The 27,010-nt window shown below is 40.0% G+C and overlaps 4 protein-coding genes across 12 annotated transcripts in view; 3 read left to right on the top strand and 1 right to left on the bottom strand.

The window, feature by feature from the left end:
* The window catches only part of ARG2 (arginase 2), a 31,325-nt gene extending 30,438 nt beyond the window's left edge, over positions 1–887 (top strand). The window contains exon 8 of the mRNA XM_006738603.3: positions 423–887. Within this exon, the coding sequence (XP_006738666.1) occupies positions 423–628 (206 nt within the window). The 3' untranslated portion in view covers positions 629–887. The remainder of the gene's footprint in view (positions 1–422) is intronic.
* RAD51B (RAD51 paralog B) overlaps positions 1–27,010 on the top strand; it is a 780,046-nt gene that overhangs the window by 67,953 nt on the left and 685,083 nt on the right. The gene's annotated exons all lie outside the window — the stretch shown is intronic.
* LOC115942756 (uncharacterized) overlaps positions 1–27,010 on the top strand; it is a 300,514-nt gene that overhangs the window by 207,132 nt on the left and 66,372 nt on the right. The gene's annotated exons all lie outside the window — the stretch shown is intronic.
* On the bottom strand, positions 847–26,070 carry VTI1B (vesicle transport through interaction with t-SNAREs 1B). Its single transcript, XM_006738604.3, has 6 exons — positions 25,635–26,070; positions 8,201–8,259; positions 6,326–6,517; positions 3,951–4,124; positions 2,407–2,468; positions 847–1,167 (listed from the first exon to the last, which is right to left on the bottom strand). Exons 1-6 carry the CDS (start codon positions 25,747–25,749, stop codon positions 1,071–1,073), a joined length of 699 nt encoding a protein of 232 aa, XP_006738667.1. The 5' UTR covers positions 25,750–26,070; the 3' UTR covers positions 847–1,070.

The raw sequence follows: 27,010 nt of genomic DNA, 5'->3' as shown, positions 1-27,010 counted from the left end.
GAGCATCAGAGTTCAAAAATGAGTTGAACTCTGGAGGAGTTCAACAGTTCTTTACACAACTACATCCAGACATCTAGTAATACTGGACATAGTATAGCATACCTTTTCCTGAGCAGGTTGGAAAATCCTTGTCTACCTCTTCCCCACAAGCTCTTTCCTTATGCAGAAAGCCTGACAGCGATGCCTATTAAGTTAGTTGAACAGGGATGATTAAATTTTAATCCTACTCCAGTATACAGTATACAGTATTTGAACCTAAATTCATGCCCAGAAGAGGGTTAGGTGTAAGGGGCTTCCTGACAGTGGATAATTTTAATAGTAGAAAATGACTTTTTACCTTGGCTTGTTCTGTCTAGTGGGATGACCCTCACTGAAAGTAGCAGCTAGGATATCTTCTGAGGTTTTGTCATACTTTCTTTCAGGGTTGTTGTCAGCACTGGATCTTGTTGAAGTCAATCCTCAGTTGGCTGCTTCAGAGGAAGAGGCCAAGGCTACAGCTAGCCTGGCAGTGGATGTGATTGCTTCAAGTTTTGGGCAGACAAGGGAGGGAGGGCACATTGTCTATGACCAACTTCCAACTCCCAATTCACCAGATGAATCAGAAAGGGAAGAACGTGTGAGAATTTAGGAAATTTTGTGTGCTGACACGTTTGTCGCGAAGGACATTCCAGAATTATGAGGCATTTGAGACACTAAATGGTCTGGGTCAATACTGCCTTAAATGAGAACACTTGCGCATTCTCACAATTGTCTGCTTTCCCTCTCCATTTTGGTGACCGATAATACTACTGTAAATTTGTGTGTTTTTTGGCAGTTCACAGGGTATTAATATGTTGGAATACTATGTAAATTTAAAGAAGTCATAAATAGCATTTATTACGTTGGTATATCATACTGGTCTCATTGCTGTTCCTCCACAGTTACGCGGTTTTCTGTCTCCCCTCTCACCTCCCACAGTCTGGCATCCTCGAACCATTACCTCACAGCAGCACTATGCTTCTTTCCCATCTCTAACACCATTTGTTCAGAGGGTCAAAGTTCTGGTCCACAAACCCTTCCCTCTAGGAAGTTCAATGCTTGCGAAAGAATTTGTAGTAAACCAGGCCCCCTAGGATGGCCAGCTCCAGTAAGATGACGATGGAAAGTAGCAGCTTATTGGTTGTCACTCTACAAAGAGAAGCAAAGTAGGGAACAGTCAGAAGTCTGGATGACCTTATTTCTTTCCATTCTTAATACTTAGGGGTTTGACCCTGTGGCCAAGGCTGAATACTGTGAGGCAGATTGAATTTTTTTTTTTTCTAAATCACATAGCCACTCAAGCAGTTCTTTAGCTGGTAAGTGACAACTTGAAAGCTTTTTTCAATTGTAACTTAAGGATAACCCCACATTGGCTCTAGAGATTACTTAAATATGAACAATGAGATTTTTATTTAATATACATTTTTATAAACAGCTCCTCCTAGAAAAGTGGGGTTTTTTTTGTTTTTGTTTTTCCTTAAAGTAGGCTCCACACCCAACATGGAGCCCAAACTCACAAACCCCAAGATCAAGAGTTGCACGTTCTACCAACGGAGCCAGCCAGGTGCCCTGAAAAATATCATTTTCTGAAATCAGGTTGAATCATATATAATACCACTAACTACTTTTCCTCCACCAACCCAAATGGATATCTTTATAAAGGCAGTATAAGACCTTCAAAAATTTACTCTATGTTAACATAAAGAATCCAATCTCTGGTTCTCATGTTAACTCTAAACTGAAGGTTTCCTCTTGTTTGACAAGGCATTTACCATTGTTTAGGAAAATCTCACTCTTACTAGTTCCATGGTTCGGGATAGTTTTGTTTTGTGCATACTACCCACTTCAGGGTTTTTTTTTTTTTTTTAAAGTCAACTTTTTGCTAATAGGACAGAACTCCCTGACAACGGGTTGACTCCTATGAAGGATAAGCAGAGCCAAAAGCAAGTACTAAGCAGTAGCAGTAAAAAGTTTTTTTCTAACCAAGTTTACACAAATATATTTCAAGGAATATGAAGCTCTATTATTCCCATGTGCTCTGAAAAATCTTAAGCTGGGATTCAAAGTGGACAAATTTCTTACTGCTCCAAGTCAGAGCAGCATATACTTTATTTGAGAGAGCACAGTGCAGGGGAGGAGCAGAGGGAGGGGGTGAAGCAGATTCCCTGCTCAGCAGGGAGCCTGATCCTGGGACCAAAGGCAGACGCTTAACCAAATGAGCCAGCCAGGCGCCCCAGAGCAGCATATACTTTTAACAAAGGATTTTGTCCTGGGATATTTAACTGGACAAGATAATACTTTATTCTTTCTGCTTTATCAGGACCTTTACAAGTCACTGTTTAATGTCTTAGTCACAAAATTTCTCTTAACTCTATTTTGAAAACTTACTTTCTGGACATTGAACGGAGAATCTTTCGACTTTTGCTCAAGTTTTCACTTGTGTTTACCAGCTGAGAAGAGAAAACAGCAATTATTCCCCCCTTCTAAAAGTACATACTGTAGAACTTGGAGGTTTCTAAACTGACAGTGGGCACTAAAGGGAGTGTGCTGAAAAACTCCCTCAAACCAATTTGAATGATGGCCTGAGTATATGTAGAAGAAACTGGAAAGGACAAGATACTTTAGTACTGGATAAGTAGGCTTAGGAATTATTATACCCCAAGGTTACCGTGGGGAACTCCTGGGACCAAACTAATCCTTCACCTTGGCTACTCAAAACAAAAAAAGGCCTCAAATGTACTTTGCCAGTAACTGTGAGGCAAATTCAGATTTGAATTTCATCAGGCAAACTCCAAGGGAGCCTCTTGAGGTTTTGTTTTTGTAGGCTGGTGGATTACCACTTTTGGGATCTGGTTGTTTTGTTTTGTTTTTATCCCTCTTACAGACAAACGGAATTCTGAAAGGAATCCTTTTAAAAGCTTTTTTAAAAATTATGTCCTTTTGATTGCCTGTTAATATCTAGATAGCTGGGGGATATTTCAACAGATGCCCCCTGCCATCTGTTCCCATACCCCAGTGGCCATAAGTAAGTTGATCCCTCAGCTCATTTCTTGGCTTTTAAATTCAACCAATCTACCTGATGTGTTCAAAAGTCAAACACCACACAGTCTGTAAGCAAGTTGCCTTCTCTACAGTTTACCTTGAATTCCGTGTTTGTGAATTTTTACTGAGGAGGGAAGGGCATCATTCTGATTTAAGAATGGAGAATTGCAGCTCTTAGGATATGAGAAAATCTTCTCCAGTCCCCACACGGAGGAAGTCATCCAAGTCTTGCCGACAGTATCTGTTCTTCAATTTGTATTTGCCTCATAATGTTAAGAATATAACATTCTACTGGCAAACTGTACTATTTTTAAAATTTCTATGCAGGTGTATGGAAAGGGAGAAATGAGGTGTTTTCAGAGGACTTGATATAGTTATCTGGCCTAAGTTATTTCCCATTTTCTTCCACAATGATCTAGCTTACCTTGGGTAACAACAGAGTTATATAGTTCAGGACTGAACCTCTAAATTATCAGCGGTACTATTTTATGACCTGTGGAAAACAGCCTTGGATCTAAAGGACAAAAAAACTAGGAATGTTTAGGTAGATGGTGCTTTCATAAGAACAGCATAATATCCTACTAGATGTATGAGAAAAATCTCAGGTTGGTAACCTAGAAATTAAAGGATAGAGTGGCTACAATCTTGGATTTGACAATCTTCCACAAATGCAGAAACTGGTTTCTTCAGTCTTTTTTTTTTTTTTTTTGCCTCCAATGACCTCTAAATCCAAAGGGTAAAATTACTTTCAAGAGAGATCCCTCAGCCAAGGAAAGTGTAAGCATCTAAGAGGTCCTAACCCTGAATTCTGAACTGCCGTAGCTTCTGGCAGTGGCAAGGCATCAGGATATAAGGGGCCCGCCTCCTTTCCCCTATCCGCTCAGACTTACCCTACTCTTAGTACGCTCCAACTGGTCACGTTGTTCCCCGAGCTCTTCTATGATTTCTGAGCCAATCTGGTCAGTCTCTGTAGCAATCCGATGAGAACGCTCAATACTCTGGGTGGCCCGGTTCAGACTGTCCGTGCCTTGCAGAAGCAACACCCTTTGAGACTGTAGCTGGTTCTGATGGGAACCGGACAGCAAGGAAATATTAGACATCTTCCATTATAAGTTCATTTGCCAGCACATGACTTGTGATCCTTCCGATGTAAGAAGGGATATTGCATGTACAGTAATTTTCATTACTTTTAAGACTTTAAAAGATACTAATCAACCATAAGAGTATTAGAATCCAGCACAAGATCACATACCTCTCATGTCACTGCTTGTTATACTTATGTGAGGCAAGAAAAGAATTAAAAACATTAGAGTATTTCCCCTGTGTTCGTGATGAATTTGAACTGATTTCATGTGCTTTCTGGACTAACAACTTCTGAGAGGCAGTGGGCCCGATTTGAGGTGCAGGAGCTACCTGAATATACGTACAGCCTATAACTGTTGACAGGACAACAAACCAACTAAACTCCACAGCCTAGAAATAGATTAATTCACTGAAGATTTCCACCTGACTGGTACTGAGGATTGAGGGACCATGAATAAGCTATTCATTTGCAGCACATACAGAAATCACTTAGAAATTTGAAACACTATCACATTTTGGAAGACACTTATGTGGTTACAGTCTTGGAAAGCCAAAAAAGAATTTCAACCCAGGTCAAACAAAACAAAACTCTGAAGTTGCCACACTGGTGACTGCTCTCAGGGGCCAAGTAAGCTGCCCTAATTTCCCAAGTGCCCTAATTTTCTAAATCCCTGCCAAAGTTTTACTTCGCCTATAATCCCAAGCACAGAAGACATGATAACAGAAGTAGCCTTTGTCAACCGGAATTAACCACTGACAAATGGGTACAGCTAAGTTCTTCGCTATTCAAAGCACTTACACACACACACTCACAAAGGGTTGGTTCACAAGGCCTATTACTAAACAGGTGACCACTAGCACTAGATACCACCATCAAGAAACCAAAATATTGACTTTCCAGATAAGTAACAAGTCTTTTCATATATGGCATACAGACCAGTGGATGATGGAACCACTGAATGACACTGAAATAAACCCCAGTTACTTTAGCTTAAAAGAATAAGGCTTTTTTAAAATAAAAGATGGAGATTTTTAACTGATTAGACTGAAGAGCAGGAAAAGACAGTAAGATCATATAAATCAACCCCAGGTTTGGAACAATAATACCACTGAAGGTGGTATGTTATGTCTAAGTTGTCCTTATAATTTCTGAACCTAGTAATTTTAAAGCAAATTATTGTTTGGCTTTATCTCCCCTTTTTGTTGTTGATTTTTGGTAACAAATGCCCAAAGTCACTTTATACCTCTCATCTTACTTTAACAAGCTCCACCTGACTGCCTTTTCCCAGTCTTTCTTCACAACTGAATTTTGAAACGTTTTCTATCATTCTCTCTAGTTTTGACATCAGCAATGTCAGGCCAGTATCATCTGAATGTCTTTTGAACCATAATCAGGATGCATCACGAAACAGGATTGTTTTAACACTGCACTATTAGCCTTTCTACATACGTGCAGTCTATACTTGTGGGCCCCATCCATTTCTCTCCCACGCTGCCTGCCGGGCCACTTGCCAGGCCATTTCTACTTTGTACAGTGGAGTATAATCTCAAATGCAATACATTTAATCTTTGTGAACTTGTCCAGCTTCTCTAGACAGTTTGAGAATATAGATTTTCAATTGTCAGTCTAATTTTATAAATCAGAATACTGGAGTCTAGAAAGGCAGTCTCGCTGGCTTTCCATTACAACTGAGTAAGCCGTTTTTAAAAAAAAAAAACAAAAACAACTGAGTAAGCCGTGAGCTCCCTCCTGAAAGCATCCTGCCTTCTCTACTATGTCTCTGCTGTTGGACCATCTTGATATAAATGTAAAAAAAAGCTTGGGTTAATTTGTAACAATATTCTGGATAAATTAAAAACCTAACTGAATTTTTTGAGCATAAGTGAAAAACTAGATCAATGCGTCAGAATACAAAGTCTGGATATAGTAAGAATAGGTAACACTTGTACTCCTCCACTAAGTACCAAGCACTGTTTTATAAAAGATAAAAAGAAATCTAAGTAAGCATGGTTTGGAAAGATCTGCATTAAATACCCAAGAGGAGAAGGGGAGCTGGATACAGGAAACAGGTGGAAAGAACAAGAGTCTACTACTACGCACTGATAACATAAACTGTACCCTACAACATGGCTAATTTTTGTGCCACAGGCCCTTCAGGGGAAAAAAACAGCTGAAGCTTACCATATGCTCATTCTCTACAGCATATGAGCCATACTTCATGTCTCCTCGGCCCCCAGGTGTGGCTGTCAAAGGTGTGCTTCTCACTTCCCGATGGAGTTTGGCAAGGTCCTTCCGGTAGGTCCGAAGCTTAGACATCATAGGGTTACGGAAAGATAAAGGTGCATAACGTAGTTCCTCTTCCATCTCTGCCAGCTAGGAGGGCAGAAAGTAGTGAGTAGATGGGCTGCGTTTTTTTCTCTCTCATCTGGGCATATGCCTAGTTTGGACTAATCAAACCGCAGACAACTGCAAGTAAGTACTCAAGCATATGTTCCACGAAGGCAGGGATCACATGTGACATGTTGACCTCGTTTCTCTGAGTGCCTGGCACAGCGCCCAGCATGCAGAGAACAGGCATTCAAAAAGTATGTGATGAGTGAGTGAAAAAACTAACAAGCACCTTATTTCCTATTAAACATTTTTATATACATTACCCTATTTAATCCTCATTTAATCTTTCCTGTCCTCAATAAGGTAGGAGATACTACTTCTATTTCATATACAAGAATTGAAGAAATCTGCTCAAGATTCCACAAATCTTCAAATTCCCTTTTCAGTATAACAAATTTTTCGTTTGTTATGGTTCAAGTGCTATCATGAAGCACTTTGAAGTCTACTATACTAAAAATGATAGGGGTCTGGCAGCAAGGTTCTTCCTTCCTCTTCTTTCTGAAAATCAGTCATCTGTCTCCATGTCCTAGATAACCAGGGTCCAAACCAGATTTCCATTTTATTGGGTAAGTAAAATGTAATACCCAGACATGTTCACAAGAGGCCATGAATTATTTTCATCCGCCTGGGATGGCCAGAGTTGGACTGGTTAATTTTGCTAATGTCTTTGTAGAGGTCTTTTAAAACAGAAGGGAATGTGGCTACAACCACTTATGAGGTACATTTTTTGTGATTTAGTAAGTTTAAAAGAAGAATAACTGATTTTAATGGCCAGCTTTTTATTTTTGAGAGAGAGAGAGAGAGAGAATGCGGGGGAAGGGCAGAGGGCGAGAAAGAATCCCAAGCAGGCTCCATGCCCAGCACGAGCCAACTGGGACTCAATCCCATGACCCTGAGATCATGACCTGAGCCGAAATCAAGAGTTGGGGACACCCAACTAAGCCACCCAGGCACCCCGACGGCCAGCTTTTTAAATGAAATTTTATGTATTTTATTTATTTTTTAAAGATTTTATTTATTTGACACAGAGAGAGAGAGAGAGCACAAGTGGGGGAAGGGCAGAGGGAGAAGCGGACTCCCCGCTGATCAGGGAGCCTGGCACAGGGCTCATTACAGGACCCTGAGATTACAGCCTGAGCCAAAGGCTGACACTTAACTGCTTGAGCAACCCAGGTGCCCAAATTTTATTTTTTTTTTAAAGATTTATTTATTCATTTTAGAGAGCATGCATGGGGGGGGGCAGAGGGAGAAAATCTGCAAACAGACTTCCCCCTGAATGCAAGCCTGATGCAGCCCAATCCCATGACCCAGGAGATCATGAACCCAGCTAACACCAAGACTTGGATCTTAACCAACTGAGCCACCCAGGTGCCCCTAAATGAAATTTTAAAAAACCACCCAGGTAAAGGTTTGAGAATGCCCTTACTACTCATATCAGGAATGTATTATATCAAAGACTCATTTTAAGACAGTATCCAAGCTTTACCCATTTGTGTTTGTCAAACTCCCTCATCACTCACCCCATCAATTGGCTTATTTAGTAAGAAATAATCAAAATCAAGATCAACAGACAGGAACAGTTAATCTGTGATCAGGTAATAAGCATTACTTCTGGAAAAGACTAACTCCAGGTAGAAGAAGTAAGGATTTGCTCCCTGTTCTCACCGTTTCATTTGCTTCCTGTTGCTTTTCATCAAAATCTCTGATCAGCTTCTTCTTCTCTTCTGGAAAAGATAGACAAGTTTCAAGTGCTCAGTCCTGTTTTCATATATTTGTAGAGGTCATTCCCTCTGCTTAGAATAAACTGCCCAACCTTCCCCTGATGGAGCTAGTAGTACTTAATCAATTATCTCTAAAAAGTACTTTTTAAAGTTTTTTACTTTTTTTTGAGAGAGAGCTAGCACGCATACATGCCAGCTGGTGGGGGTGGGGGTGGGGAGGAGGATGGAGAGAGAGAGAATCTTAAGCTGGCTCCACACCCAGCACAAGCACAACATGGGGTGGGGCTGGATCTCTCAATCCTGAGATCATGACCCAAGCTAAAATCAAGGAGTCGAATGCTTAACCGACTGAGCCACCCAGACACCCCTAAAAAGCATTTAGAAATGTACTGGAACTTGTTATCACAACGATGGGGGAGGGGAGAGGGTGGATATTATGAATGGTATGTAGTGCCCAGGGAACAAAAATACCCATGCTTGGGACACTCCTGCATGACAATTATCTGGCCCCAAAGGTCTAAGAAACACTACAGGTCTAAGTTAATCACTGTCAATTGATTTTCCCCTAGAGGGATCAGGCATGCCTTCATCAACAAGAATGTTTAGCAACACTGATTCTTTTAAATCCCTGTCCCACTTTCACCTCCACTGTAAAACAGTTCTCTATATTAACCCTTATCCACTGCTTTTCTGCAAAACAAATTCAAAACTCACCTACTCTGCTTGCTGGGGAGAGTGCATGGCATGGTACATATTTCTTGGCCATGCCCACTGGTGGTAATACGTAAAACGATGCAAATACCACTGACTCACAGTGAGAAAGTCATTCCCCTTTCAATTCTGTTTCAGTCCTTTGCATCTTGTCATTTTGTCTTTATATGCTTAACGAACTAGTAATGTCTTTAATACCTAAAAATAACTAATTTCTTTAAACAAAAATAGAATAGGCTGCAGCTGCCAAGCAGTAACATTTAACTAAAACAGCAATGTTTTGCCTTCACTGTATTTTTATGATCATTTAGAGAGGTTTGAAAGACTTTCCACTGAACAGATATACATACATACATACATATATGTATCATTCGATCCAAAAACAGTACACATTCAAGTGCACATGGAATATTCTCCAGGACAGATATTAGGCCACATATTAGGCCACAAAACAAATCTCAGTAAATTTTAAAAAACTGAAATTTTATCATGCATCTTTTCCGGCACAATGGTACGAAGCTAGAAATCAATCACAGAAAAAATTTGGAAAGAACACATATATGGAGGCTAAATAACATGCTACTAAACAATGAATGGGTCAACGAAGAAATCAAACAGTACATCAAAAAATACATGAAGACACAAGTGTTGGCGAGAATGTAGAGAAAAAGGAACCCTCAAGCACTGTTGGTGGGAATGCAAACTGGTGCAGCCACTGTGGAAAACAGTATGGAGGTTCCTCAAAAAGTTAAAAATAGAACTACCCTACGACCCAGTAAATCTACTACTATTTGCCCAAAGAAAACAGAAACGCTGATTTGAAAAGATATATGCATCCCTATGTTTACTGCAGCATTATTTACACTAGCCAAGAAACATGGAAGCAATCCAAGTGTCCATCCCAGATGAATGGATAAGATATGTCTCTCTCTCTCTCTCTCTCTCTCTCTCACACACACACACACAGGCATATTACTCAGCCATAAAAAAATAATTAAATCTTGCCATTTGCAACAACGTGAACGGATCTAGAGGGTATATTAAGTGAAATAAGTCAGTTGGAGAAAGACTAATACTATATGATTTCACTCATATGTGGAATTTAAGAAACAAAAACAAACAGACAAAAAACAGATGCTTAAATATAAAGAACAAACTGTTCATGTCCAGAGGGGACGAAGAAGGGGGGGATGGGGAAAACAGGCGAAGGGTTAAGATTAGATTACACTTATCATCATGAGCACTGAGTAATGTATAGAATTGCTGAATCACTATATTGTACACCTGAAGCTAATATAACACTGTATGTTGACTATACTGGAATTAAAAAAAAAATGCATGGAGACCAATGAAACACAATGGTCCAAAATTGTTGGGATGCAGCAAAAACTGTTCTAAGAGGGAAGTTTATAGCAATACAGGCCTACCTCAAGAAATTAGAAAACTCTCAGAGAAATAACCTAATGTTACACCTAAAGGAAACAGGGAAAGAACCAAGTCCAAAGCCAGTAAAAGGAAGGAAATAATAAAGATTAGCACAGAAATCAATAGAAGTAAGAACAAACTGAAACAAAACCCCCAAAACGATAGAGTGCCTTACACCTAAAGGAGCTAGGAAAAGAACAAGAAATAAAACCTAAAACCAGCAGAAGGAAGGAAATAATAAAGATTAGAGCAGAAATAAATGATATAGAAACAAAAACCAATAGAACAGATCAATGAAACCAGGAGCTGGTTCTTTGGAAAAAAAAAAATCAGTAAAACTGATAAACCTCTACCCAGACTTAACAAGAAAAAAAGACAAAGGACTCAAAATCACAAATGAGAGAGGAGAAATAACAACCAACACCACAGGTATACAATTATGAGAATATTATGAAAAACTATATGCCAAAAAACTGGAAAGCCTAGAAGAAATGGATAAATTCCTAGAAACATATAAATTACCCAAATAAATAAATAAAATCTTTTTAAAAAGAGGGGGCACCTGGGTGGCTCAGTCGTTCAGCGTCTGCCTTCTACTCAGGTCACGATCCCAGGGTCCTAGGATAGAGCCCCACATCGGGCTCCCTGCTCAGCGGGAAGCCTGCTTCTCCCTCTTCCACTCCCCCTGCTTGTGTTCCTGCTCTCACTATCTGTCAAATAAATAAAATCTTTAAAAAAAAAAAAAAAACAGAAACACACAAATTACCAAAACTGAAACAGGAAGAAATAAAAAATTTGAACAGACTGATTACCAGCAAAGAAACTGAATCAGTAATCAACAGAATCCCAACAAACAAAAGTCCAGGACCAGACGGCTTCACAGGCAAATTCTAGCTAACATTTACAGAATAGATAATACCTATTCTTCTCAAACTATTCCAAAAAAATAGAAAAGGAAGGAAAACTTCTAAATCCATTCTAATCCAGCACTACCCTGATATCAAAATCAGATAAGGACACAACAACAACAACAAAAAACTACAGGCCAATATTCCTGATGAACATAGATGTAAAAATTTTCAACAAAATACTAGCAAACCAAATCCAACAATACATTAATGAGTCATTCGCCACAATCAAGTGGGATTTATTCCAGGGATTCAAGGATGGTTCAATATTTGCAAATGAATCAACGTGATATAGCACATCAATAAGAGGAAGGATAAAAAGCCATATGATCACCTTAGTAGAAGCAGAAAAAGCATCTGACAAAGTACAACATCTGTTTATGATAAAAACTCTCAACAAAGAAAACAATTAAGTAACAGTAAAAATGGTACAAGGAAGTACTGGTATGATATCACCTGGTAAACATTTGTGTAAGAGGGAACCACCGGTGAGCAAAGGGGGTTAGATTTGGGACCTTTCCTTGGGATAAGCTTGGATAATAATTCTTCTTTTCTTTGGGACCTGACCTCCTTCTTTAGCTATAAAACAGGAGGCAGGTCATGCCTTCATATGTAACAAGCAAAAATTAGCCCTACTTATGAACAGTTTGATTTCTAAAAATGTATGCGTCCATATGAATACTCTCCCTGAAAATCTACATATAATCAATCTACTTATTACCAAAAAGTTACCACTGCTTACATTGTTTTTTTGAGTTCATCTTTTGGTATTACTTTTACAATCTGGGAATACGGTCATTTTTTTTTTTATTTTGGTAAAATTTATATAACATAAAATTTACCATTTTGACCATTTTTAAGTATACAGCTAAGTGTCAGTAAGTACATTCACATTGTTGTGCAACCATCAACACTACCCCATCTCCAGAACCTCACCACCAAAACTGAAACTCCATACCCAAAGAACACTAATTCTCCGCTTCCTATTCCCCCAGACTCTGGTAACCACCATTTTACTCTCTCTGTATCTATGAATTTGATTAGTCTAGGTATCTCCTAGAAGAGGAATCATAAGATATTTGTCCTTTTGTGTCTGGCTTATTTCATTTAGCATAATGTCCTCAAGTTCATCCATGCTGTGTCATTTGTGCAGACATGGTCTTTTAAAGCTATATTATTTTTCATTCATTGTGACTCCTAAATACAAGCTAGCACTTCATCAACTGAAAAAAGAGCAATTTTATTCAATGCCAAAGAAAACAGCTGAGTTGGGCTTATGGAGGGATGGCACATGGGTATTCAATATGCTGTCCTCAGATTTTCTTGGCTAATTTTCTTTACCCTGGTTTTCATCTTAAGCATTCGAATGCAATCCCATATAAGATCTAATACCAAGGTAATGCTTTATATGGATTTACATTTTGTTAATCACAACAGCATCTATCATGTTTTTTAAGTGATCATGAGCCATTCTGGATGTGTACATTTTATATTCGCAACTGGAGATCAAGCTCCTCCGGAACAGGGAAATTTACTTTTTCTTTTATAAATCCCATAGCTTCTAGAACTCTAAACCTGGTAGTGTGTTCCTGAGATGTTACTACTGCCTGCAAGAGCAAATGACAATGCACCCTTTACTATACCTCCTTCATTGTCATGTGACATACCCTTAATACACACAAGACACTCCAAGTGAACTATTTCTCACTCCACACAGCTCACAAAACCGAGGTTTTGTTGTTGTTTTAAATAGGAGAAAGTTCAGCCATGGCAAATGGTTTGCATCTTGACATCCATGATGTAACTAAAGTAAGCACAGAAGCAGCTGTCACTATCCCTGAGTAGTGTTTTCAGCCACCAGCAGTGAAATAATATCTGCAATCAAGAATGGCTACTTCCACGGAAAGGTATCCTATTACTCCATAATAAGCTGTCGCTGAGTGTCACCGCTCCTCTGAATAGGCACATCTCCACACTCAAACACACTCACTTTTTTTTACAATTAATTTTGTTATGTTAGTCACCATACATTACATCATTAGTTTTTGATGTAGTGTTCCATGATTCATTGTTTTTGTATAACACCCAGTGCTCCATGCAATACATGCCCTCCTTAATACCCATCACCAGGCTAACCCATCGCCCCACCCCCCAAACACACTCACTTCTGATCCAAGAAATATTCTACATGTAAGTGCATTCCTTCCTAGCTCTGATTTTTCTACAACTGTTAGTCATAAAGTTTTCTTTATTCTTCGTTAAAGATAGGAAAATCTGCATTTTTAAGAGGCTAACTCTAGAATGATTCAAAGAATGTGGTTACATAAATAAGTGTAGGGGGCAAAGAGCGGCTCACAGAATCTTGATCCTTTCACTAATTTCTCTCCATGATTCTGTTACTCTCAGTCTTTTTGAAATTGGGATACTCCACTCTCTACCCAATTTCATTAAGGCAGACCTTCTCTTAGGAGTGTTCTACAGCTTGTGTACTTTTAAAAGAAATATGCTCCCTTTGAAAACAATTTTAAGAATTTCACCACATTGAGATCCTTTATGGAATCCTAAGGTTAAGAAAAAAAAAAAAGCCTCTGAAATTCTCCCTTCTGATGATGAAGCCAGGGAGGAAGATATTTAAAGGTTCAAAAGAGGTTGAACTCTACCCAACCGAGAGGTATCAGTAGGTGCTTCTTTATACTTTAGTCTCAAAACTGTGAAACTGACAAATGTTAAAGTGGAAATGGATCTCAGAGATCATCTAATCTAACCTCATTTTACAGTTGAGGAAACTAGAGCCTGGAGAAACTGCCTTTCCCAAGGTCATAGGAGGAGCAAATGTGTGGTGACACTAGTTCTAGAATGCAAATCTCCTGATTCCCAATCCAAGGCTTCTGTACATTATAGCATTGAGGAGCATTTTTCTGCTACCAGGGAATAGCCTTCGGCAACAGGTAAAACCTGTTCAGACCTTTTAATTTTTTAGAGAGTCAGAGTTAACACCACAGTTAACTACAAAATTGCAGGACCTTATATCGAGTAGAATGGGCACCAAAAACAAGAGTAAGCCATTTCAAACACTACCCCCCATCCCACATGCCTTCCCAAACTAGTCACATGGAAGTGACTCACTCTGAGACTGACCAACGGGTAAACTGGGTGGATGGTGGCATCATGAAAGAGTCAGCTCTGAAATAGCTAGAGAAAGCCTACCTTAATGTTTAACTAAGGTGGCAGCCTCTCTTCTTCATGGATGGTTTGATTTACCAACCCAAGAACGACTAACCTTGACCGATTAGAGTGGTGGAAATAACTTCAGTTTCACCAGGATCATATGGTTAATTTGCTTTTGGTGCCCCACTGTGGCATTTCTAGGACCTACATCCTCTATTTGTAGACCACATAGTTCACCTGATCTCATACTATATAAGAAGGTAAAAAGCACAGGCATACCCTGGAAATACTGCAGGTTTGGTTCCAGACCACCACAGTGAGTGACACAATAAAGTAAGTCAAATGACTATTTTTGGTTTCTCCATGCATATAAAAGTTATGTTTACACTATACTGTACTCTATTGTGTGATAGCATTATGTCTAAAAAAATGTACAACCTTAATTTAAAAATATTTTACAGCTGAAAAATGCTAATTAACATCTGAAGTTTCAGTGAGTCATAATCTTTTCATTGGTAGAGGGTCTTGTCTTGATGTTGATGGCTGCTGACTGATCAGGGTGGTGGCTGCTGAAGGTTAGGGTGCTGTGGCAATTTCTTAAAATAAGACAACAATGAAATTTGCTGCACTGATGGACTCTTCCTTTCACAATTTCTCAGTAGCATGTGAAGCTGTTTGATAGCATTTCACCCACAGAATTTCTTTCAAAACTGGAGTCAATCTTCTCATGTCCTGCACTGCTTTATCAACTAAGTTTATGTAATATCCTAAATCCTTTGCTGTCATTTCAACAATCTTCCCAGCATCTTCACCAGAAGATTTCATCTCAAGAAACCACTTTCTTTGCTCATCCATAAGCAGCAGCTCCTCATCAGTTAAAATTTTATCACGAGACCGCAGCAATTCAGTCCCATCTTCAGGCTCCACTTCTAATTCCAGTTCTCTTGCTATTTCCATCATATTTGCAGTTACGTCCTTCACTGAAGTCTCAAACCCCTCAAAGTCATCCATGAGGGTTAAAATCAACTTCTTCAAAACTCCCATGAAAGCTGGTATTTTTACCTCTTCCTTTGAATCATGAATGTTCTTAATGGCATCAAGAATGGTGAATCTTTTCCAGAAGGTTTTCAATTTACTATGCTCAGATATGTCAAAGGAATCATTATCTATGGCAACTACAGACTTAATGGAATGTATTTATTTTTTTTTTAAAGAGATTTATTTATTTTGAGAGAGAGAGAGAGAGCGCGCGCACGCATGGGGGAGGGGCAGAGGGAGAACAGAGATTTTTTAAAAAATTTATTTATTTTTATTTAAATTCAATTAATTGAATTTAAATTCAGCCTGGGTGGCTCAGCTGGTTAAGCATCTGTCAGTCAGCTCAGGTCATGATCCCAGGGTCCTGGGACTGAGTCCCGCACTGGGCTCCCTGCTCAGCAGGGAGCCTGCTTCTCCCTCTGCCTCTTCCCTCTGCTTGTGCTCTCTCTCCCTCTCAAATAAATAAAATCTTTAAATTCAATTAACATATAATGTATTACTGGTTTCAGAGGGAGAGGTCAGTGATGCATGTCTTATATAACACCCAGTGCTCATTACATCACATGCCCTCCTTAGTGTCCATCATCCAGTTACCGCATCCCCCCATCCCTCTCCCCTCCAGCAACCCTCAGTTTGTTTCCTATGCTTTTAAGTGTCTGAGAAGAGACAGAATTTTAAGTAGACTCTGCGCTGAGTGCAGAGACTGACGCAGGGCTCGATCCCACAACCCTGTGATCACAACCTGAGCCAAAACCAAGAGTCAGACACTTAACTGACTGTGCCATCCAGGCACCCCTGTACCTCTTAAATAATAAGACTTGAAAATCAAAGTTACTTCTTGATCCATGGGGCTGCAGAATGGATGTTGTATTAGCAGGCATGAAAACATTAATCTCATCATACTTCTCCATCAGAGAGCTCCTGGGTGACCACGTACCCTATTAATGAGCAGTAATATTTTGAAGAGTCCATTTTTCTGAGCAGCAGGTCTCAATAGTGGGTTTAAAATATTCAGTAAACCATGCTGTAGACAGATGTGCTGTCACCTAGGCTTTGCTGTCCCATTTATAGAGCACAGGCAGAATAGATTTAGCATAATTCTTAAAGGCCCTAGTATTTCTGGAATGGTCCATGAGCATTGGCTTCAACTTAAAGTCATGATCTACATTAGCCCTTAACAAGGCAGTCAGCCTGTCCTTTGAGGCTTTGAAGCCAGGCATTGACTTCTCCTCTCTAGCTATGAAAATCCTAGATGGCTATTTTGTCTACATTGAAAATCTGTTGTTTAGTGCAGCCACCTTCACTAATTATCTTAGCTAGATCTTCTGGATAACTTGCTGTAGCTTTTACATCAGCACTTGCAGACTTCACCATGCACTTTGATGTTATGGAGACGGCTTCTTTCCTTAAACCACATGAACCAACCCTGCTAGTTTCAGACTTTTCTTCTGCAGCTTCTTCACCTGTCTCAGCCTTCACAGAACTGAAGAGTTAGGGCCTTGCTCTGGATTAGGCTTTGGCTTAAGATAAGGTTGTGGCTAGTCTGATCTATTCAGATCACTAAAACTTTCTCCATATCAGCAATAAAGCTGTTTTGCTTGCTTATCATTTGTGTGTTCACAGGAGCAGCACTTTTAATTTCCTTCAAAGCCCTTCCCTGCATTCCCAACTTGGTTAACTCTCTGGTCAAGAGGCCTAAGTTTTTGGCCTATCTCAGCTTTCAATATGGCTTCCTCACTAAGCTTGATCATTTTGAGCTTTTGATTTAAAGTGAGATATGTGCAACTCTTCCTTTCATTTGAACACTAAGAGGCCAATGTAGGGTTATTAATTGGCCTAATTTAAGTTTGAAGTATCATGAGAATGTGAGAGACATGAAGTGACCAAGTGCTGTTGGAATAATGGTGCTGATAAATTTGCTCAACACAGGGTTGATACAAAGCTTCAATTTGTAAAAAATGCAATATTTGAGAGGCACAATGAAGTGAAGTGCAATAAAACAAGATATGCCTGTATTAGACCCGTTTCCTTATCTGTAAGAAATATAACAGTACTGACCTTGCAGGGTTGTCTGAAAGGGTTAAAAGATAACACACATAATAAGCACTTAGTAAATGCCAGGCATATTAAAAGTTTCATAAATAGTAACTATCTTTATTTTTTAAAGTAAATCCTTAGATGGGAAAGAACTACGAGCAAAAACAAAATTCACCAAAGAATATGAAGAGTGTTAGAAAAATTAATTCTTCAGTCAATGAGTAATTGGTGTTTACCAACCAGTTGCATATGATTACCCATGGTGATTATTTTTGCTGGTTCCCAAAATAATGGGGTCCTGTAGACACATACTAAAATTTGAGTGAATTAAAATGGAAAGCTTTCAATAATTTTATAACACTCATTAACACATTTGGAGCTTCCTTCACAGTTGCTATAAAAACTAAAACTTGAACATGATGATAGGCATTTATTGTATTATCTGGATAATAATTTACAGCATTCTGAGGTATCTGGAGAGACCTCTTCAGATGCTGCAAAATTAAAACTAGAAATTATGAAAAAAAAAACAACTAGAAATTACGGCTGTGCTTATTATAATATTAAATGGATTAATAATCACATATGCTAACAGACTGTTACTGCCATACAAACTTCCTAAAAAAGGGACACATTCTGTCTGTTATCCTACCCTTTGTTTTAATAGGTGTAGATACCCATTTTAAAAGTGATGAAGGGGTGCCTCAGTGGTGCAGTCGGTTAGGCAACTGACTCTTAGTTTCAGCTCAGGTCGTGATCCTCAGGGTTGTGGGACTGAGCCATGCCCTGGGCTCTGCGTTCAGCGTGGGGTCTGCTCAAGATTCTCTCTATCCCTCCCCCTGCACGCAAACTCTCTCTAAAATAAACAAATAAATCTTTTTTAAAAATTTAAAAAGTGATAAAAATGTGGAAAACATGGTAGAATAAAAATAAAATTACACTCAGTTTCAACACCCAGTCATATATTATTAATAGTTTCTCCCTAACAATTCAGGGTATTTATACAAGCATTCAACAAATATTTATGGAACACCTAGTCTATATGAGGCACTATTCCAGGTGCTTAGGATACATCAAAAACAAGACAGACAAAAGATAGAGCTTGTGATAGATAAGGGAACACTTCCAAACTTTTATGAGGCCAGCATTATGGCAATACCAAAACAAGACAAGGACACCAAAAAAACTAAAGGCCAATATCCCTGATGAACACAGATGCAAAAATCCTCAACAAAATTATTATCAAACCAAATTCAATAATACATTAAAGGATCATACATCATGATCAAGTGGGATTTACTCCAGGGATGCATGGATGGTTCAGTATACACAAATCACACGATATACCACATTAACAAAATGAAGGATAAAAATCATATGATCAGCTCAACAGATGCAGAAAAAGCATCTATTTGCTTTTTGAATTTGACAAAATTCAACATCCACTTATTATACAAAATCTCAACAAACTGGATACAGAAGGAACACACATCAACAAAATAAAGGCCATATGTGACAATCCCACAGCTAACTGGTGAGTATAAAGTTCAAAGGTTTCCCTCTATGATCCAGAACAAGACAAGGATGCCCACTCTCACCATTTTTATTCAACATAGTATTGAAGTCCTAGCCAGAGCAATTACCAAGAAAAAGAAATGAAAGGCATCCAAATTGGAAAGGAAGAAGTAAATTCCGTCACTATTTGCAGATGACATATCATACATAGAAAACCCTAAAGATGGCACCAAAAAAACTGTTAGACTTAATAAACAAATTCAGTAAAGCTGCAGATCAATATACATACATTGATTGCATTTTTTTTTTTTTATGATTTATTTATTTGACAGAGAGAGACACAGCGAGAGAGGGAACACAAGCAGGGGGAGTAGGAGAGGGAGAAGCAGGCTTTCCACTGAGCAGGGAGCATGATGCAGGGCTCAATCCCAGGACCCTGAGATCATGACCTGAGCCAAAGGCAGACATTTAATGACTGAGTCACCCAGGCGCCCCCATTGATTGGATTTCTATACACTAACAATAAACTATCAGAAGGAGAAATTAAGAAAACAATGCCATTTACAACTGCAACAAAAAGAATAAAACACTAGGGAGCTTGGGTGGCTCAGCTGATTAAGGGTCTGGCTTTGGCTCAGGTCATGATCCTGGAGGCCCGGGATCAGCCCTGCATCACATCGGGCTCCCTGCTTAGTGGGGAGTCTGCCTCTCCCTCTCCCCCTGTTTTGTTCTCTCTCTTGCTCACTCTCTCTCTCAAATAAATAAATAAATAAAATCTTAAAAAGAAAAAGAATAAAACACTAAATTTAACCAAGGAACTTAAAGACATGTACTCTGAAAACGACAAGACACTGATGAAAGAAACTGAAGACACAAATCAGCATCAAGATATTCCATGCTAATGGATCGGAAAAATTAGTACTGTTAAAAGGTCCATACTACCCAAAACGATCTACAGACTGCAATCCCTATCAAAATCCCAACAGCATGTCTCACAGAAATAGAACAATCAATCCAAAAATTTGTATGGAACCACAAAAGACCCCAATTGGAACAAAGCTGGAAGTATCATGCTTCCTGATATTACAAAGCTATAGTAATCAGAACAGTATGGTACTGGCATAAAAACAGATGCAAAAATCAATGGAACAGAATACAGAGCCCAGAAATAAACATACACTCACGGTCAATTAACTTACAGTAAAGGAGTCAAGAATATACAGTGGGCAACTATATTAGGAAAACTCAGTCTTTCCCCCTCCTGTGTCTTTCTCTCCTCTATAGAGAAAAATCCAGTCCTTCCTCCTGTGTGTGTGTGTTTCTTGTGTTTCTCCTTTACTACTCATACAGAACACTTCACTTCTGGTCACCAAATGTATTAAAGTTTTTCTCCACACCAAACAATTCTCTGCAACACCAACTGGGTGTCCATAGTTCAACTCAATTCAGACACTATCTACATGAAGACAGCATCAGATTCCACAGGTTAAAGGCTCAGTCACAAGACTGCCCCCCACCCCAAACACACACTTTAAATGTCAGTCACAAGTAGTAGGTCCCCAGGTTACCCACAATGTCTGTCCAATTTGGCTACAAATTGACAGTTCTTATGACCCTTTCCTCAGGTTCAATTAACTTGTAAGATATGCTCACAGAATTCAGGGAAATGCTTACTTAACATTTACCAATTTATTAAGGGTTATGATAAAGAATACAGATGAACAACCAGATAAAGAGATACACAGGGTGAGGTCTGGGAGGTCCTGAGTGCAGGAGCTTCTGTTCCTGTGGAGTTGGGGTGCATCACCCTCCAGGTATGGATATGTTCATCCACCTGGAAGCTCCCTGAACCCCATATACTACTGGGATTTTATGAAGGCTTCCTCACAAAGGCATGATCAATTAGTAGCTCCATTTTCACCTCCTCTTCCCTCCCTGGAGGACAAGGGGTAGGGCTGAAAATCCAAGCTTCTAATCACGGGTTGTTCTGGTGACCAGTCCCCATCTAGGAAGCCATCCAGAGTCATCTCATTAGAACAAAAGATGCTCCTACTGTTCTTATCACTTAGGAAATTACAAGGATCTTAGGACCTCTGTGCAGGAACCAGGGACAGAGACCAATATATCTATATATATTTGTTACCTCACAGGAAAATACAATCTCTTCAATAAACAGTTTGGAGAAAACTTTACAGAAAAATGCAAAAGATTAGAAACGGATCACTATCTTACACCATATACAAAAATTAACTCAAAATGGACCTAAGACTTGACTGTAAGACCTGAAACCATAAAACTCCTAGAAGAAAACACAAGAGTTCCTCGACATCAGTCTTGGTGATGATTTTTTAGATTTGACAACCAAAAGGTAACAAAAGCAAAAATAAACAAGTGGGATTACATCAAACTAAAAAGCTTCTGCACAGCAGAGGAAACCAACAACAAAATAAAAAGGCAATTTACCAAATGGGAGAGAAGATTTGCAAATCATATATCTGATAATGGATTAACATCCAAAATATATAAATAATTCATACAACTCAAGAGAAAAAAACCCCAAACAATCTGACTAAAAAATGGGTGGAAGATCTGTATAAACATTTTTTCCAAAGAAGTCATACAGATGACCAACAGTACAAAAAAAGGTACTCAACATCACAATCATCAGAGAAATGCAAATCAAATCACAATGAGATACCACCTCACACCTGTTAGAGGATGGCTATTATCAAAAGACAAGAAATAACAAGTGCTAACAAGGATGTGGAGAAAACATAGAGCTTGGTTTTTGCTCAGTTGCTTTCAAACTTGACATGAATCAGAAATCCCCTGGATGGATGTTAAAACAGTTAATAATTCAGTAAACCTTGAATGGGACCCAATAATTTGCGTTTCTAGAGTTCCAGTTCCTAGTGTTTCAGGGATCACACTTTGAAAACCACTGTTCTAGTGAAAGGTAGACAAATAATATACTATAAACATCAGAAATACGTAAAGTGTCTAGTATGTTAGAAGATAAGTGCTCTAGGAAAAAAGCAAAAGTAGAGCAACATAATAGCTGCATACAAAGCTGGTATTATGTTTTATTTAAATAAAATATCCAATTTCCCAAACAAGAGTAACAATGGCAAATGGCTCTTGTCAGGCAGTATTCTAAGGGCTTTACATATATTAATTTAATCCTCACAAAACCCCTATGAAATAAATACTATGATTTACCCTCATTTTGCAGAGAGAAACTAGTTAGGCTGAAGTAAGTTGTCCAAGGTCACATAGCTACTAAGAGATGGATCCAGGATTTGAACCCAAGCAGTCTGTTTCTAGAATCCTTGCTGTTAAATATTATAGTATATTGCCTCTCAAATCACATAATATCTTCTTCATAAATGGTATTTTTAATGGCAAGAGAAGAAATACTTTGTCAGGCTAGACTGGATATACATTATGCTCTCTATTCTATAAGCACCCTGATGCTTTCAAATAAGCCTGTTTCTTTTATATTTCTTGTTTAAGTTTATCACCCACTCAAATGACCAAGTGAGAAAATGCAGACACCCTTGAATCTTTCTCTCTTACTCCCCATGTCCAATTAGTCTGGTTAATTTCTGCCTCAGAAATTGGATTTAGGACTCTCTACATTCCCATGTTACCCAGACAATTGCCACAAAGGCTCCTAACATGGTCCACTGTATCCAGAGTCTTATGCCTCTCCTTCATCCTCTATTCAGCCACCAGCATTCTCCCTGTAAAATAAAATCTGACCATATTAGTTGGCTGCTTAAAATTCTTATACTGATTCTTCATATCAAGCCCAAATGTCTTTTTTTTCATATAGGTACTTTGTTTATCCAGAACAATGATCACAACTATATACAGAAAGATACTTGGGTAATTATTTGCTTTTGACCTACAGTAAATAGTCAGTGAATATTTGATGAATGAAAGTTAAACAAATATTTGCTTTAAGTTTTCTCTTCTGCACTGTACATTTCATAGGAGCAAAGACTGTGTCTTTGACTACTGTATTTCTGCGCTTAGCTCAGGGAATGCTGCATAACAGGTGCTCAATAAATATTTGACAGAATAATAAAACTTTTTGTTGAGTACTTTTTATATGTCAAGTACTTTGTGAGAAGCCCAAATGTCTTAATGAGATATACAGGTCCCTTCACAATCTGGCTGTGTCTCACTTTGCTCATCTAGTATTATCCTCCCACACATACCCTAAGCTCCAGTCATGGTTGTGAGTATTCAACTTTCTATTCTGTTGTTCCTTCTTCCCATTTCCCCTCTGTCTGGCAAACTCCCACCGAACCCCTGATACTCAGTTCTCCTTTCTGCAAAACTTCCTTCCCCTAACACCCAAGTAAGCCTTTTCTTTATGGTCTCAAAACTATCTTAGGACCAATCACAAACTTTGTTGTAAATTTGGTCCCATTTAAGGCAAGAACTCTTGAAACTCCTCAGGGCCCAGGACAGTGACTGATACATAATAATTCTTAAATATTTATTAAAAACTGATTGGTTCAATTACAGAGCATAAGCTAAATGCAAGAGCTGTGTTATGTACATTACTCAGAACCTAATAATTCCATGATGGAAATTAAAATTCTGGAAAGTGTACGAAGTAATCTCAGAATTAGAAAAAAAGGATTCAGAGATGAAGCACTGTATGTTTGCTCAGCTAAATTCAATTTATTCAACAAATATTTATTGAACAGCATGAACAAAGTAGTGAGCAGAGATTGAAAGCTGTTGAAATTCTTATTGTAACCTATGGCTATGTGTACACTGTATTTACTTACCCATTAAACAACGAAGTCTGTTTCCAGCAACTTGTATTAAGAGTATTTTGCGCTTGGGTAGATATTCATACCTCATTGCAGCAATGAGAAGGTCAGGTAGGTGATAAAAGTGAACATAACTCAGTTTTCTATTTTTCAAAATGGAATACCCTTTTGCAGTATTTACTCTTCCAGAAATGAACACTGCAAAATTTAATTCAGCAACAAGCTGAAAAAATAGTCTATTTTTCAACCATGTAAATCAGATCCCATCACCCTCTTGCTCAATACCCTGTTAAGTGGGGCGCCTGGGTGGCTAGATGGTTAAGTGTCTGCCTTTGGCTCAGGTAGGTCATGATCCCAGGGTTCTGGGATCGAACCCCACGTCGGACTCCCGGATCAGCAGGGAGTCCGCTTCTCCCTCTCTCCCTGCTCACGCTCTCTCTCTGTATCTCTCTGTATCAAATGAATAAATTAAAAAAAATTTAATACCCTGTTAAGTGCATCCCATCACATTTAGAAAAAAGTGCGAATCTTTCACTAGGGTCTATAAGTCCACACGTGATCTGGCCCTGCCTACCTCTTTGTAGCCTCATCTGCTACCATTGTCTCCTTTGCTCATTTCACATTGGCCTTCTTGCTCTTTCCAGAACCTACCAAGCTCATACCTGCTTAAGGACCTTTGCAATGCTATTCTGTCCTCCTCAGACTCACTTCTCCCAAATTTTCACATGGTTTACTATCTTAATTCATCCAAGTCTTTGCTCAAATGCCACCTTCTCAAAGAAGCCTTTCACAGCCACCCTATTTAATATTAGAGTCCTCCCTTGCATTCCTTTGCCCTGCATTACTTTCCCCTTAATATTTATACATCATCATCAACCCACTAGAACAAGGATTTGTAAGTCTCCTCACTGCAATAATTTGCAATATTACCAGCATTTAGGTCAGTGCCTGGAACACAGCAGTCTCTCTCAATATGTTTAACATTCTCTGGCATTCTCATCAGAGTCATTCAACTCACATGACCAGGAAACTCGCGGAGCAAACACTCAAGCTCTGACCCTTAAGTAAAAACAACAAAACAAAGTCTTATCAGCCTTGACATCAAGATCTATTTGTTCTGAGTGGCAAAGAACCTGACAGGTCTTCCTAGAGATTTAATTGGAAAACTAACTCCTCCAGGCAAAGCTTGCAGCAACCTGAATTTTGAAATCAAGGGACAGAAAACAGTCTAAGCATAAAAAAGTTCATAAGAGGACCACACCTGAACTCACAATCCCGATTTTAAAGACCACTCCCTCCCCAAACCTGGTAATTTACCAATCCCAAAGTTGTTTTTCCTTTGGCTTCTTAGCCCTTTTGGTGCTACAAATCCTTTGCCAGTCTGGTAAGAACTATGGACTTCTCTTGAGAATGCTTTTAAATGCATAAAACAAAATATACAGGCAGTTATGAAAGAAACCAATTTTACTGAAATATAGGGCCTCAGATTTAAGGTCTCCTATGCTCTTCTTGCCACGGTGAAAATGAGACAAGAAATTTTTGACGGCTACAGTAGGATCTAGAGGGAGAACCCCTAGGAGACAACACTCAGAGGTTCATCCCGGAGCACCCTCAAGTGGCAGCAGGGAAATCTGGAGCGCCGAGACCCACCCAACCCTAGGGGGCGTGTCTGAGAACATGCATCGGAGGGGAAGAGGGACCCGGTTCAGGAGAAGGGTGGGGGGTTCTTATTCCCTAGGCACGCGCGGGGCCGAGTTCCCCATGGCTCGTCCCGCCCTCGCCTCACCTGTCCCTGCCATCCCCAGGAGCCGCTCCGGCACCCCTCGCAGGTCTTCATGGAGGCCGCGGAAGATCTCGTGAAGTTTCTCGAAATGCTCTGAGGAGATGGCAGAGGTGGCCATGGCGCAGGCCGTGCTCCAGCAGCGGCCACCGAGATCTGGGGCACCGGTGCCGCTCCTATCCCGGCGGTCAGCCACCCAGCCCCGCAGACATCACGGCGACCGCCGCCACCACCACCCGGGACGAGGCGCTTCCGGGGCCGCGGCGGGGTCCTCCCGAGCCAGAACGCCCAGCCCCTTCATTCCGTCACTGAGGGAGCGCCGGGCGCGGAAGCCTGACGGAAAGTCGGGTGGGCTGCCCGCCCGGGCGATTCCTAAAAGGGTGGCAGCACGCCGGACGAGCGGCAGTCCTGGAGCCCCGGAAATACCCGGTCCAGGGTTGGAGAGAGAGCCACAGCGGAAGGGACTGTGAGGTCCCGCGGGACCGGCAGCCCGCCGACCTGTCCCCCAGGGCCCCACCTCCCGGCGGCGGTGGGAGGGGGAAACAGCAGTGCATGCCGGGAGCTGTAGTTCGGCGCGGAAGACGCCGGGACGCCGGAGTCATGTGTCGGCGGGGGCGGTGGTTCTGTCAACGCCACAGCCGCAGTGGGTAGTGCTGACACCCTGTAGTTTGGTGTCAGTAAGCGCCTGGAAGTCATCTTCGATGTCATCGCACTGTATGACCGCTCTGACCTCCTCAGTTCGCGTCCTGACTAAACGTTAGCTTTCAGCCCTCGAAAGATAGCCGGGCCAGGTTCCAGCTTACCCTGGAGCAGTAAAGCACTTTTACTGGGGAAGTCAAGTGACCAGGGTCATATGCTTTCAGAAATGGTCCCCAGTGTGACTCCCAAAATACACACTCCGCCTCTAGCGTCTGGGCTCGCCTAGTGCATTCATTCACTCAGCAGGTCTTTGTTAATGTTACGCGTGGTCATCATGCCGGATATGGGCCTATGTTGGCGAATAAAAGAGCCACCCTGCGCTGGGTTATTTTAAAATGTGGTGAGCAAGGCAGACCCGGCGTCTTCAGGTCTCTTTCCCACTGTGTGTAATGTGTTAACAATTACGAAGTACTTTTCTGCACTACATGGGGTTTCATGGTTCAGTGGCGGGAAATTCTTATTTTCAACTTATGAAATGATTTTCCTATCGAAGCCTTTTCTGAAATATTTGCTTGGCAGCCCAATATATAAAACTGCCCAAACATATTAAAAGATACATGATTGTTCAGGGGGAAATGATGTGATTTATATCTCCTGGACCTTTATTTTTATTAGACTGATTCATTGACCCCTGATTCAACAAGCGTTGAGCTCCTAATGTTCACTGAGTACAGAGATAGCAA

The sequence above is a fragment of the Leptonychotes weddellii genome, chromosome 9, assembly GCF_054177405.1.
Source record: "Leptonychotes weddellii isolate Sample4059 chromosome 9, ASM5417740v2, whole genome shotgun sequence".
In the NCBI taxonomy this organism is placed as follows: Eukaryota; Metazoa; Chordata; class Mammalia; order Carnivora; family Phocidae; genus Leptonychotes; species Leptonychotes weddellii.
Note: the sequence above shows the minus strand (reverse complement) of the source record. Positions and strands in the feature narration are given on the sequence as shown.